Source organism: Tachypleus tridentatus, chromosome 3 (assembly GCF_004210375.1).
Source record: "Tachypleus tridentatus isolate NWPU-2018 chromosome 3, ASM421037v1, whole genome shotgun sequence".
In the NCBI taxonomy this organism is placed as follows: Eukaryota; Metazoa; Arthropoda; class Merostomata; order Xiphosura; family Limulidae; genus Tachypleus; species Tachypleus tridentatus.
In genome coordinates, this window is record NC_134827.1 from 66,693,304 (window position 1) to 66,707,137 (window position 13,834).

Here is a 13,834-nt window from a genome sequence, read left to right on the forward strand (position 1 = left end):
ATATAACACATGATTTTATGATATTCTAATTAGACTCGTTTTTATGAGTGTCTTGTTAGATTCGTTTTGGTAACAGAGTAAAACACACGTTATATGAGTTTCTAATTAGACTGGTTTTGTTAAAACAATATAAGACACGGTTTTATAAGTTTCTATTTAAACTGATTTTGTTTATTGAATATAACACACGGTTTATGAGTGTGTAATTAGACTGGTTTTGCTAATAGAATATAACACATGGTTTCAGGAGTTTCTAATTAGATTTGTTTTTTTAATAGAATATATGACACGATTTTATGAGACTTGTTTTGGTAATAGAATATAAGACATATTTTCAGGAGTTTACAGTAATTGAGTTTATTAATAGAGTACAACACATTGTTTTAGAAGTTTCTAATTCGATTGGTTTTGTTAATATAATATATCACACAGGTTTATGAGTTTCTTGTGAAATTCGTTTTGGTAACAGAATATAACACATATTATATAAGTTTCTAATTAGACTGGTTTTGTTAATAGAATATAACAAAGGGTCTAATGAATTTCTGTTGAAAACGATTTTGGTAACAGAATATATCACACGGTTTTATGAGTTTCTAATAAGACTGGTTTTGTTAATAGACTATAGCAGAGGTTTTTATGACTTTCTTATAACCCTGATTTTGGTAATAGAATATAACACGTGTTTTTTTAAGTTTCCATTAGAATGTTTTCAATAGACTATAACACATGGTTTTATGAGTTTCTAATCAGACTGGTTTTGTAGATAGAATATAACACCCTGTTTTATGAGTTTCTAGTTAGACTCATTTTGGTAACAGAATATAAAACACGTTATACGACTTTCTAATTAGACTGGTTTAGTTAAAAAATATAATACACAGTTTTATAATTTTATAATTAGACTGGTTTTGTCTATTGAATATTAAAACACATGGTTTATGAGTCTCTAGTATAAATGATTTTATTAATAAAATAAAACGCATGGTTTTTTACTTTTTAATTAGTGTGGTTTTTATAATATAAGACATGGTTTTATGAATTTCTAATAATACGGGTTTTGTTAATAGACTATATCACAGGTTTTTATGAGTTTCTAATTAGATTCGTTCTGGTAATAGAATATAACTCACCGTTTTATGAGTTTAAAATTTGATTCGTTTTGGTAACAAAATATAAGACAGGGTTTCAGGAATTTTTAATTAGGCTAGTTTTGGTATTAGTACATAGCACATAGTTTTATGAATATCTAATAAGTCTTGTTTTGTTAACAGTCTATAACACAGGTTTTTATATATTTCTAATTAGACTGCTAATTTTATGAGTTTTATGAGTTTCTAGTTAAATTCTGTTTTGGTAATAGTATATAGCACACGTTGTATGAGTTTCTAATTGCATTCGTTTTTAGTAGTATATATCATATGGTTTTATGAGTTTCTACTTAGATTCGTTTTAGTAAAAGTTTATAACACACGTTGTATGAGTTTTTAATGAGGCTGGTTTTGTTAATACACTGTAACACACGGTTTTATGAGTTTCTATTATAATTAGTTTTGTTAATAGAATATAACACACGGTTTTATGAGTTGTGAATAAGAATGGTTTTGACAATAGACCATAACACAGGCTTTTATTAATTTCTGATCAGACTGGTTTTGGTAATAGAATATAATACATGAGTTCTTAACTATTGATACAACGAAACTATTTTTAGAATCTAGTGACATGTCGAAACGTATTAATCACGTGATATTATCAACACTCCATTTTGTCTTAGTGTTTTTATTTGGGGTTTAGACGTTTATAAAACATGACTAGAGTTACAACTGTTGGAAACATTTGTACAAGTTAATGTACATGCACATTACTCAGTTGAAGAATCACTACCACAATGTGGATAAACGTCAAACAATGATATACGATAATTGTCCAGAGGCACGATTGATAACATTAAATAAGTGGTACAATGTGAGTTAAGAAGACAAATGTCACTTGACATGTGCGGAAAATATTAAAAGTTTGTACTTAGGTTTAACGGGAAATGAAGAACATATAACTGTGACGTTCAATTAGATCGAAGTGAAGCCCTAATCTGCAGGAATGTAAACAATGACCTATGAAAAGTTGAAACAGACAGTATAACCAACATATTTCTTTAACGAACTACAAGGTTCTGTTTCATTACAGCTGCACTAACCCAGTGAAATACGTCATCAGTTCAATTCTTCTTATCACATTGATAGCCACATTATACTCGCTACCACTAATCTCAACGTGTTTTAAAAGGAAGATTTTACTTAAAAGACAATATTGAAATATTAAAAATAATTATATTAATAGTACTTTCGGATCAGATTACGTTGTGTATCATCAAGTAAATGAAATATCAGCTGAACAATCGACATAGGAAATCAGCTATACCATTATTACGTAAAATCTTATAACGATCATAAAACATTAATAATTGTTGTGGTCCGAATATCCCTTTAAATCTGGCGAAACATGACTATACTTGTTATCATACATTAGTATTAGGCCTATCATATACATAATATTTGTATTTTATTTATGTTTTTCTTTGTAGTTAAGCACAAAGGAACACAATAGGCTATTTGTGCTCTATCGAAAATCGACTTTTGGCGCTATAAACCTTCACACTTACCCCTGTGCCACTAAGGGCTTTATTACTGTGTCGTCGGCAATGAACATGGTGAACATAGTGTGGTTAAAAAATTATTATTATATATTCTTCTTGTTATTGAAAACTCCTAAGCGACTATATACGTATATGTACGGCAATGTTAAAAATATAATAGGCCTAACACTAATATGTAATATCTAAATTGATTATAATGCACTGGTTCATCAGTTGAGTGCTAACGACATTTTGGATATAAATCTTGTAGTTTCTCACTAGGTTTGGCCAATTTAGAAGATTTAAGTTAGCCTTAAATATAAGATATAAGCTTATAATATAAATTAATATTTGCATCATGGTAATTTCAACCAGTACAACATAACTATTTGAAAAAAAAATATTATTCTTACATCAATGAATTATTTTAAATATTTTCTAGGAATGTGTTTCGAAAAACGAATAACACGTTATGTACTCATCACTATGCATAACAATCGTATCATTCTTCATATTTTTCACATCTGCAGCGCCAAAAGGTTTACGTAAAACAGGATAACGATAAAAAATACTGAGAAGGAAAAATACTTGAAATTATGAACCGATTAGAGTTTAGAAGAGTAACAAGCGATTAAATAATGGGTAACAAAAACAGGATTAAATTATATAATCTTAAAAGGCCAGCATCCGACAGTAATTTACATATATAAAAAATGTAAAAACTATTTCAATACGAAATAAAAAGTTACTTTACCATTCGATTTAGGGTTGCATTATGTCACAGTTTGTTCAGGAACATTTTGTTATGCCTTGCATTAAGGGTATTCTATAAAAATGGTTTGCACGGAGGTTATATTATATTTTGGTTTAAGTAAAGATTATGCTATGGTTTTATAATAATGTTATTTTACGAAACGTATAATATTATGGTTATATTACCTTATGATTTGTTGTAGGTTTTCATTATGTTAGGGTTAAGAATGAAGGTTCTTTTATATTGTAGTTAATAGTAGGGTACAAAGAAGGTATAAATTCATAATATGCTGTTACTCTTTATTCTCTGTTTCGTGATTTTGTCGATTAATATCGCTTAAATAATTATTTTTTTTCACATGAAAAATAAACGAATTCCAAACATGAAACATTAAGCAATAAGTTACAGTTCTCTGTTATAGTAACACAGAAAAGTCATTTTTAACCAGCTGTTATCCAGAAGAGGGGGAGAGAGTAAGCGGTAATAAAGTTTTGAGATCATTAGATCAAAATAATTATTGCACATAAGGTTTCTTTTTAAGACGTTATACTCCGACAAGGAGAAACCGAACCACGTTTCTCCGAAGTCTCCCGGAGATCGCACACCAGCTGTCAGTAATACACATAATCATGTCACGAGACTACAACCTCACTTTGCCAACGTCACAGCTGTTCTCACGAGATTCTGGGGGAGCATAGACTTCCTAGATCTTTTGTAAAGTTGAGTTCTCCTGGTAGTTTTTGTCATTTCGCCTCACCACAAACTGGCTCTGTACAGCTCTCCACTGAACGAACCAATCCGATCTTCGTTGCTTGTCGTTTCATCTGAGCAATGTTGTCACACGACATGTTGGCAAACACCATCTTCTCCTGGTAGTCGTACTCACATAGTATCTTGTTGTCGTGCAGGTAGAACCTGTCTCCCACGCAAAACCTGGAACAGTCGTTAAACAGTTTAAGACTAGCAGATGTCCAGTTTTGTTCTTATAATTTTCATCCTTATTACTACTGTGTAACCGAAACGTATATCAAAATTACTTAATACTCTGGTTAAGATGCATTTATACCTTGTTATAGACACTAATTCAAGCATTCCAGCGCTTTTAAAGTTAACAGATGTGTATTTAACATGTGTATTCAAGAAACTGAATAATTAGAAAGCTAACTGATATTGAGGTCAAACATAACGTAGCTTTTTACTTTATTCGGCTTACCTTCGCTTACATAATTATTCTATGTATGAAGTCGATAGTTTATGTTTTTTATTTAAACGATAACAAAATATCCGTGTTTACTTATCCAACAAATACGGAGTGCTGAAACGATTGTGTTTACGTAAATCAACAAATCACGCGACAATCACAGCTGAACAGAATGTATCAGAACTACATTTTAACATCGATCATTTCTGAGAAGGATATCAAATATCCTTTTCCCATGCAAAATGTTCATAGACTCAGACCATGTGTTCAGATCGGGAATTTAGAAGTCCCAGGAGGAAGGTATTCCATATACCTCATGATACTGGAAAACAAATGAATATGAATGAAATTGTGAATCCGGGACCATCCAGATATAGAATTGCAACAAGTCGTACCCCAACCAAGGATAGTATGGCATTTTGTAAAAAGGTGAGAGTCCATGAACATATATAGATCAGTGGCAAACGCTGTTCACATGTCTCAGGCAACAGTACCAAAATAATAATGAAGGATTTTCTTCTGATAAAACAACAACATAAATTACGTATACAGACTTTGCTTAGATGCCACATCCACTCAGCAGTCTAGTATCTCATGCAGCTGAATAATGAAACGGATTTTTCTGATATCCCATAAAAAATAAAAATGGTCACTTTGCTGAACGCAGTGTGTACGGATTTTTCTGTAGTTTGGGAACGTTTTCCACGTACACTAGATAGATTATGGAATGTACGTAGGGTGGCGTTATGTGCTTTGGACATGACGAAATTAAGCTGCAGACCTATAAGTTATGACACGCTGTTATTTATAGTTCATAACATTTTAATCAATTGTTATATTTCATATGCAATTTTCTTTTAATCCATATACTTATGATCACAGTAACATTTGTACTTATGACTGCTGTCAAGTACATGTGTCAATGAAGCCTTTGATACAGCATTAACCATATAATTGAAGCGTGTTAGCCATTTCATGGCTTACTGTAACAAGCACAGTGTGTTTACTTACGTTATCTATGAACACGACTGGCCTAGATATATTCCATTTGACGATATTTCCGGCCATATGGTGTGACGTTTATATAACGTGGTGCTATCTCTTCATGTCTGTAGATATTTAAGTGTTTGTTTGCTTAGAATACACTCATAACTACACAAAGCCCATCTGCGTTAGCCGTTCCTAAGTTTGAGGGAAGGCAGTTGGCCAAAAGCATTCACCGCCAACACTTTCAATACTATAAACAAACAAGGGTTGTAGACCAATAATCATTTGACGCTCTTACAGTCCCAAAGTGCGGAATGGATTTTTTTGACAACGGGACGAGAAGCTTGAATTTTAAAATTCACAGGTCGGTACTTGCATGTGTAATGAGAGTTCAGAGCAAGTGACCGCAGCCAATAGGACACTAACTTTCTCAGAAAGGATTTAGGATTACTCTACGTGTTTCAGCTTATCAGCAGCGTAAAAAAATCGAAGAGTTATTTTACTAAAATCAGATAACATACCTTAATTTGATTGGAAACTGCTCGATTTTTCTTAGCAAGTAGTTCCTTATACTTTGACTCGCCTTCAGAGTTTACGTTACCACCCATTAATTCTACACCTCTAAGCAGTCACGAGTTTATAATCGTACACTTATAAATATATTAAGTAGGAATATGATTTTGTCAAGAAGAAAGATAACTAAACTTTAATCAAGTTTGTTTGTTTTTCTTATTGTTGTTTTACAAATTTTGCGTGAAACTACAAGAGGGATACCCGCGCTAACCGTTTCCGATGTTGCAGTGATAGACTAGAGGGAAGACCTAGTCGACACCACCCACCGCCAGCTGTTAGGCTACTCTTTTCCCAAAGAACAGTGAAATTGATCGTAACATTATAACACCTCCACGGCTGAAAAGGCGAGTGTTTGGTGGTGAGGATGATTTGAACCCGCGACCATCAGATCATGAGTCTAGCGCCCTAGCCAACCGACCACACAAGACGTTTTTGTGGAAAAAAGAAAACCTGCGAGTTTTGAGTTTCGAAGGAAGAATAGTCGTAATACAGTTTGAGGAGAAGATAATCCAGGATTTACTCAATGTGGGTAGAAGATAATCTATGATTTACTCAATGTGGGTAGAAGATAATCTATGATTTATTCAATATGGATAGAAGATAATCGTGGATTTATTCAATTTGAATAGAAGATAATCCGCGATTCAAATAGTTTAGATAGAAAATAATGTACTATTTAGACAGATATTATGTTACTTTTATTACAAACGTTGCACGAAATCATGAGTCAAATATATTACCTTGGAAACGTTGTTGATTATCCTCTGTTGGTTGTCTCTTGAAACAGTAAGATAAGATAAATAATCACTTTCTCTTTACTGTTTTAGGGATCAATGTCGACCACTGAAGAAAAAACTCAATCAAACCTGACTAAAGCATCTGAGTCGAATTCAATCATCAAGTTGCCGCCTTCTAAGAACGAATTAGGACCCCACCCTCCACTGATCGCTTCGATAAAAGAGCACGTGAACAAACTCGGTGACACAAACATTGAGCTACCATCCCTCCCCAGAGTAAACGGAAAATTAGCCGAAAAAAATAGTGCCATTGGAAGTCCGCAAACATACAATGAAATCTGTATAGCGGCTCGAAATAATGGTCCATTCCTATCTGTACAGATATCGTAGAAAACGTGACATACGACAAGACAGCGTATGACACTCATCCACTGATCGGATATGATGGACCAGTTCATTAAATTTACTTATGCTCTTGATTGGAGCTTGATTGTTACAGATTAGGTAAAAAGTTCTACACTCTGTAATGCACTGACCATAAAATCGAGCCAGGTGATTACAGCTATCATCCAGTCGTTACCAGGAACTTCGTTTCGTGTGGTTCGTTACCTCTTTCTCTGGTCGAGTGAACCACTCAGTTGTTATGTAACAACTTATCTTTACAGACGAATAACCTTCAAGCAAACGCATGCTGGGGCTCAGAGGCATGTTCCAAAGACTGAGACGCCAAATTTCAAGTTTCGATACCAGTGCTAGGAAAATCGCAGATCACCTATTCTGTAACTTTATGCTAAATCAAACTTCAGTAAAGTTGGAAGAAAAGCATTTAAGACAGTACATGCACACTTCTAAGAAAAAATTCATGTGGTTTGACACGTGTATGCTGAAATTCTAAACATTACGTTCTTCAAGAAAAAAAAACACACCCTAAAATGTAAGTGATATAACGTGATATATCATTTGAGTTGACTCCTTGGTTCGGTATTTATGATACTCTAACATTACTCCTATACTGTAACCTTGGATTATAAGCTTTACTCTTGTAACACAGTCACTATAACATTACTCCTATACTGTAACCTTGAATTATAAGCTTTACTCTTGTAACACAGTCACTATAACATTACTCCTATACTGAAACCTTGTATTATAAGCTTTACTCTTGTAACACAGTCACTATAACATTACTCCTATACTGTAACCTTGTATTACAGCTTTACTGTTGTAATACAGTCACTATAAAATTCTTCTATACTGTAACTTTAGATTACAGCTTTACTTTTATAATGCAGTCACTGCAACTTTGGATTACAAGCTTTACTCTTGTGATACATTCACAATAACATCACTCCTATACTGTAACCATATATGACAGCTTAACTCTTGTAACACAGTTACTGTAACCTTGGATTACAAGCTTTACTCTTGTATTACAGTTTTACTCCAGTAATTAATTACTGTAAATGTATTACTTCAAGCATGCTCTGTATCGAAGCTATTGTATTGTAACTCAAGTACTGTTAATGGTATCATACAGTCCCCAAGTTTCACGTTTTATAATATAACGATCTATCCCACTATTCGTTGGTAAAAGAGTAGCCAAGAGTTGGCGGTCGGTGGTGATAACTAGCTGCCTTCCCTCTAGTCTTACACTGCTAAATCAGGGACGGCTAGCGCAGATAGATCTCGTGTAGCTTAATACGAAATTCAAAATAAACAAATAAACAACTGTCTTGTACAGTGACTACGTGTCGCTCCGTGAATACGTTACGTAGTGTTACAAAAAGTTCACTCTCCGTAACATAGTTTACTCAGACATAGATCGGGTGTGTCCGCCTGAATGAGTCCGTTTCGCTTTTTCGTCTTAAGTATGTTGCGACGTAACACAATACTTAAATCTTCTTCGAACCACAAGGTTCCCACAGACCTTTTATTATGTCATGTCAGTTGTTCTTTAAAATATTTAAATTTAAGTATTCGATCCAACTAACGTGTATCTAACTTTAAGATGATCTTTTATGTGTTCTCCCCTTTCTTTAATAACAAACCAATAATATAGAGTGTTATCTGAAGTAAATAAACGAAAGATTAATAAGAGGTCTAATTTACACTTTCGTTCAGCTTTCTAACCGCCATCTTGTTTATGTAGACTTATAATAAATCATATTTTATATCAGGGATTACTTTAACACCTCTCATGGAAACAGTAACATTAACATCTGTTGGTACAATTTTGTCAGAGATCCGTGAAGTTAATCTACTAGACTGTACAGTAATGAGATAGGCTTTACGGATTTGCTTTATACCAATGTCCATCTAGATAACATTAATCAAAGCTCACACGACTTCAGTGATAATTTGCTCAGTTGTGGATTTCTTCTTATGGATTTTTCGCAGGATCCTTGGCAGTCGCTCGTATACAACAAATGTTTTAAATAAAGCCTTTAAATCAGTTCCTATTTATCCAACTTTAAAACCGACAAATATTTCGACGTCTTAGTAATATCGTAATTCTAATGTCCTGTGTTTAATAAAAGCTAACCGTGTTCTTTTTAGAATAAACAGCGTTATAGGCGCAACAATATTTAGTTCATTAGGAGTAAAAGTGTTTCAATGGTTTAAAGCTGCGAGAGACCCAGACATATCTTTGTTGTTACACTATACTGCTGTTAACTGGATGAAGTTAAAATACAATTTCTACCTGTGGTTACACTGGTGACAAGCGAAACACTCCAAGTGATACACGTTTCCTCTGGCTCTCATCACCATCTCGAAGGCTGGGATAGTCTTGTTACAAGCTGAACATAACCCTGTTGTTCCAAATAACCTGTATTGAAAGAACAGAAAAATTCACGTTTTACCACCAAATAACTTGTATTCAAAGGAAGGTAAAAATCACACGATTTGCCACCAAATATTCTACTTCGTTAAAAATAACAAAAAATGTATACAATTTTTTTTCATATTGTTATTATTCCAAATAACATGCTTTGTAAAAATAACAAAAACTTAGAACTTATCTTCATAATTCTGTTTTTTCAGAACTTGAATAATTAAAACCAAACTATACTATTAAGAATCAATCTTTAAAGAAATAGCCCCTAAATAGAAAAATATATGGTTGATTATATTACAGAAAATGTTGTCATCTTTTTACCATTTTGTTAAGTTAAACTGTCTTAAAATCCAGAGCAGTTAGTTGTTTTAATATCTAGTCATGATAAAACGAAAAACCAATAACAGTTATCATTATCGCTTGTAACTTAACGTTTTATACGGACTTATCAGTCTATTCTGTATAAATACGTTTAATTTCGTTTAAAAGGTGAATAACTTTCCTCATAAAAATGGTTTGCCATTAAGAATTAGTTTCGGTGTGTTTAGCATAGGCAGAACTTTTTGTTAAATTATAGTAGAAAAGCGTTTCTAATAGTTTGGTGATTCGTCGTGGCGATCCGTCAAGGTCGAGGATGATGGTCTTTCAAGTTCATACATGGGTCCGTGGATGGTTATTGAAGCCAATCCTAGCTGCACAGGTCTTTTTGGCAGTAAAGGCAGGTCAGTTGAGAGGGAAGAAGAGGTTTCGGTAGTAACAAAGACGCCTGTGCGTGAGTTGATTTAACATGTGAATGATGTTACACACCAGCAGACACACGGTCCTTGACAGTCAACAAAATGAGTCAATGGCAAGGAGTGACTTGTTTAGGTAAGCATGACGTCATAAACCAAGACTTATGTTATGGATAGATAAATGGCATCTGAGGCTTATGTTTTTCTGGAATGTTTGTTTGTTCCTTATCGTGTCTTTTTTGTTAAAAAAACAATCAGATGAGGTATGTTATGAGCTTGAAGATCAGACAGGCTAGGGAGGTTTAAACCTAATGAACCTCGACTTATAATAGACATGGTTCGGACTTTAGACAACTTGTCCCTACTCTGCACTGACTGATGTCTCTAATAGTTACCGATATGAAACCTTGTTACTTAATAAGCTAAATGCGTAGAGTTTCACAGAAGAATTGAGAATACGAATATTTTATTGTAAAGCTACAAAACAGCTATCTCTGTGTGTAAATATCCCTGCTTCGAAACTGATATATTATAAAAAAGGCAGTCCTTGTCGCCAACTCTTGAGCTACATTTGTTTGACTGAGTAGTGCAGTTTGACTTTCAATTTTATAGCGATCTCATGGTCCTAAGGGATACAGAAGATGTTTTTGCGTTGCAAGCTGCTAAATTGGAACCTCGAATTAAAAGTCCAGGCACACAAAACACAGACGGCTCTGATTCGACAAAGTAATATATTTTATTCCTAATTAGTGTGGCTGTTTTTAATTCATTTCGAACTTGCTTAATGGCATGTTATGTTCACGAAATGTTTCAGTAAAAACGTTTAAACAAACTAACTCGTAAACAGAATATACCTTATATAATTTCTTGTATAGCGATTTTAACATAGATTTATAGGCCAGGCGGTTAAGGCACTCGACTTGTAATCCGAGGGTCGCGAGTTCGAATCCCCGTCACATCAAACATGCTCACCCTTTCAGCTGTGGGGGCGTTATAATGCACGGTCAATTGCGTTGGTAAAACAGTAGCCCAACAGTTGTCGATGGGCGGTGATGACTCGCTGCCTTCCCTCTAGTCTTACACTACTAAATTAGGGACGACTAGTGCAGATAGATTTTGTATAGCTTTGCGCGAAATTAAAAACATAACATATATTTATAATGCTTAGTTGACCGTCATAAAGTTATACAACATTGATATAATTTCTTACAACTCTCTAGATCTGAAAATATGGTATTGAGATTCCAATATTTTATCATAAAGCACTACTTTATTTTTAAGATAAACTTTCACACACAGACATATGTACGTGAATATAAGCTGTTCGTGATATATGTTAGTCTTGTGATGGGGCAGAAGTAAGTCTACGGACTTACAATGTTAAAATCCGAGGTTTGATTCACCGCGTTCGACATAGTTCTTCTCCTATAGGATAAAACAGACAGCCACTGACTGTTAAACAAAAAGACGTAATTCCATAAGTTGGTCAACTCTAACAATTATGAATACATTTATCACCAATTCCAGATAATAGCTTCAAGTTACTATATATTATAATCACCAAGTTTCAGGGAATATAATGAAGACATGAGCAGTTGTTTCCAAGTCGTTAAACTTTCCAACTATCATTAACTTTGTACAGTGGTATTGACTGCTCAATTCGGAAGTTTAATGGTCTTAAAAACACACTGTGTCTGTAACATTTTAATTGCCTCCAAGCCGCACTTGGAAAGACATAACACACTTACTTGGAGGGACAAAAAACACGCTCACTTGGAGATAAGACCGTCATCAGTTGCAGTATAATCATTCAAATACATACGTCACTGTACATGACAACGACATGGATTGTAATAGGGGTACACGTACACATTTACATGACAACGATATGGGTTGTGACAGGAGCACAGTTGTACGCTACATGTTCTTAATTTTGTACTCATAAACTAACGCTAAGAAACATAGTAAACAGGTATGCTAGGTTTGAGGCGAGTCTTATCTGATTACATTCTGTGACTAACTGTTACTCTAAAGTAACATACCTTCGACCCCCAAAGTTCGGATTTTTGTCATAAGGCCACATTTGGTTCAGAAGTTTTATGTTTTTATATGCTAGTTTTAGCTTAGATGTTGCGGAAGTTTAAACCGTAAAAATACGGGGACATTAACAACTTTACAAGAATGCAAGTCATCGAGTCTCTAAAGGTTCCCTTGAGTTAGTATCTACCCAACGATGTGGACATTCTTTTTACCCAACAAAACTTGAATTGCCCATTAAAGTTATAACGTCCCTCCTTCCTTAACAGCTGAAATAGGGACCATATTGGTGATGGAAATTGAAACACGTGACTCAGTGATTGGGAGTCGAATGTTCTAACCACCAGGCCATGCTACGCCTAAAAGAAAAAAAAACATTGTTGGAGTAATGAGATAACTGAGTAATGATTCGTGTAATAAAGAATTAGTTATACCTAAATGGAAAATAAATTGTTTTTTGTATAAAGAACACTGGAGTTCCCTAGCCATCACGACAAGAAACAAATATATTAACTCTACTGCGACTAAAAGAAATCTGCTTTTGTGAGAAATATAAAAAATATAAAATATCAAAATGTTTGTTTTTGAAGTTAAGGACAGAGGTATGTAATGGGTTATCTGTGCTCAACACGAGTATCAAAACACAGTTATGCATTGTAAGTCCGCAGACGTAGCGTTGTGCAACTGGGGGACAAACACGGGGACACAGGAAGTAAAAATATCATTGTATATATCAACCATTTTTCTGGTCTTTGTTTATGGAAATAGTTTCTTCAGCTTAGTCGTTTCTTTGGCATGAAGTCCAGTTCCTCTCTTGTTAGAACCTTGAAATTAATTCAAAACTAATCATAAAAATGTTGTGAATAGGTTGTTAAAAGAACCTCAGGAACATTAGGAGAAACCTGAAATATCGCAATACATTTCAATCACTTGAAGTGTTTACTGCATCACTGCCAGCTTCTCGGGTTCCACAACGATGTCGTAATCGCTTTACGCATACAAAAGGACTTCGCCTCCATTATTCACAGCCTACGTGAAGAATGAAAAGGGACAAAGATAAAAGTCAAAAACTTGTTTCTTACGTCCCTCGCGACTGCTTCATCTTCAACTATTATGGAAGCATAATCACTAGGACCTTAGGGCTTCTCCTCTCTGTCGTTATTTTATGGCTTTGTTTTGTTTCACGAGCTAGAAGTGTAGAGAAGCTATGATCGAGTATATGTATGCCACAAGCGCCTCGAAGTCAATTGTCCTATCAAAGTCTCTCCTGTTTGCTCTTACCTCATAAGCCATGAGCATGTTGGGTTATTTAATAGACTCAACGTTAAGGCTTATATTTC

General features: G+C 34.2%; 1 protein-coding gene across 1 annotated transcript in view; it reads right to left on the reverse strand.

Moving 5' to 3' along the window:
* Positions 1 to 1,616: 1,616 nt before the first annotated feature.
* The window catches only part of LOC143247025 (LIM domain only protein 3-like), a 29,561-nt gene continuing 17,343 nt past the window's right edge, over positions 1,617 to 13,834 (reverse strand). Inside the window, exons 2-3 of the mRNA XM_076494342.1 lie at positions 9,589 to 9,714; positions 1,617 to 4,322 (exon numbers count right to left, since the gene is read on the reverse strand). Of these exons, the coding sequence (XP_076350457.1) occupies positions 4,133 to 4,322; positions 9,589 to 9,714 (316 nt within the window). The 3' untranslated portion in view covers positions 1,617 to 4,132. The remainder of the gene's footprint in view (positions 4,323 to 9,588; positions 9,715 to 13,834) is intronic.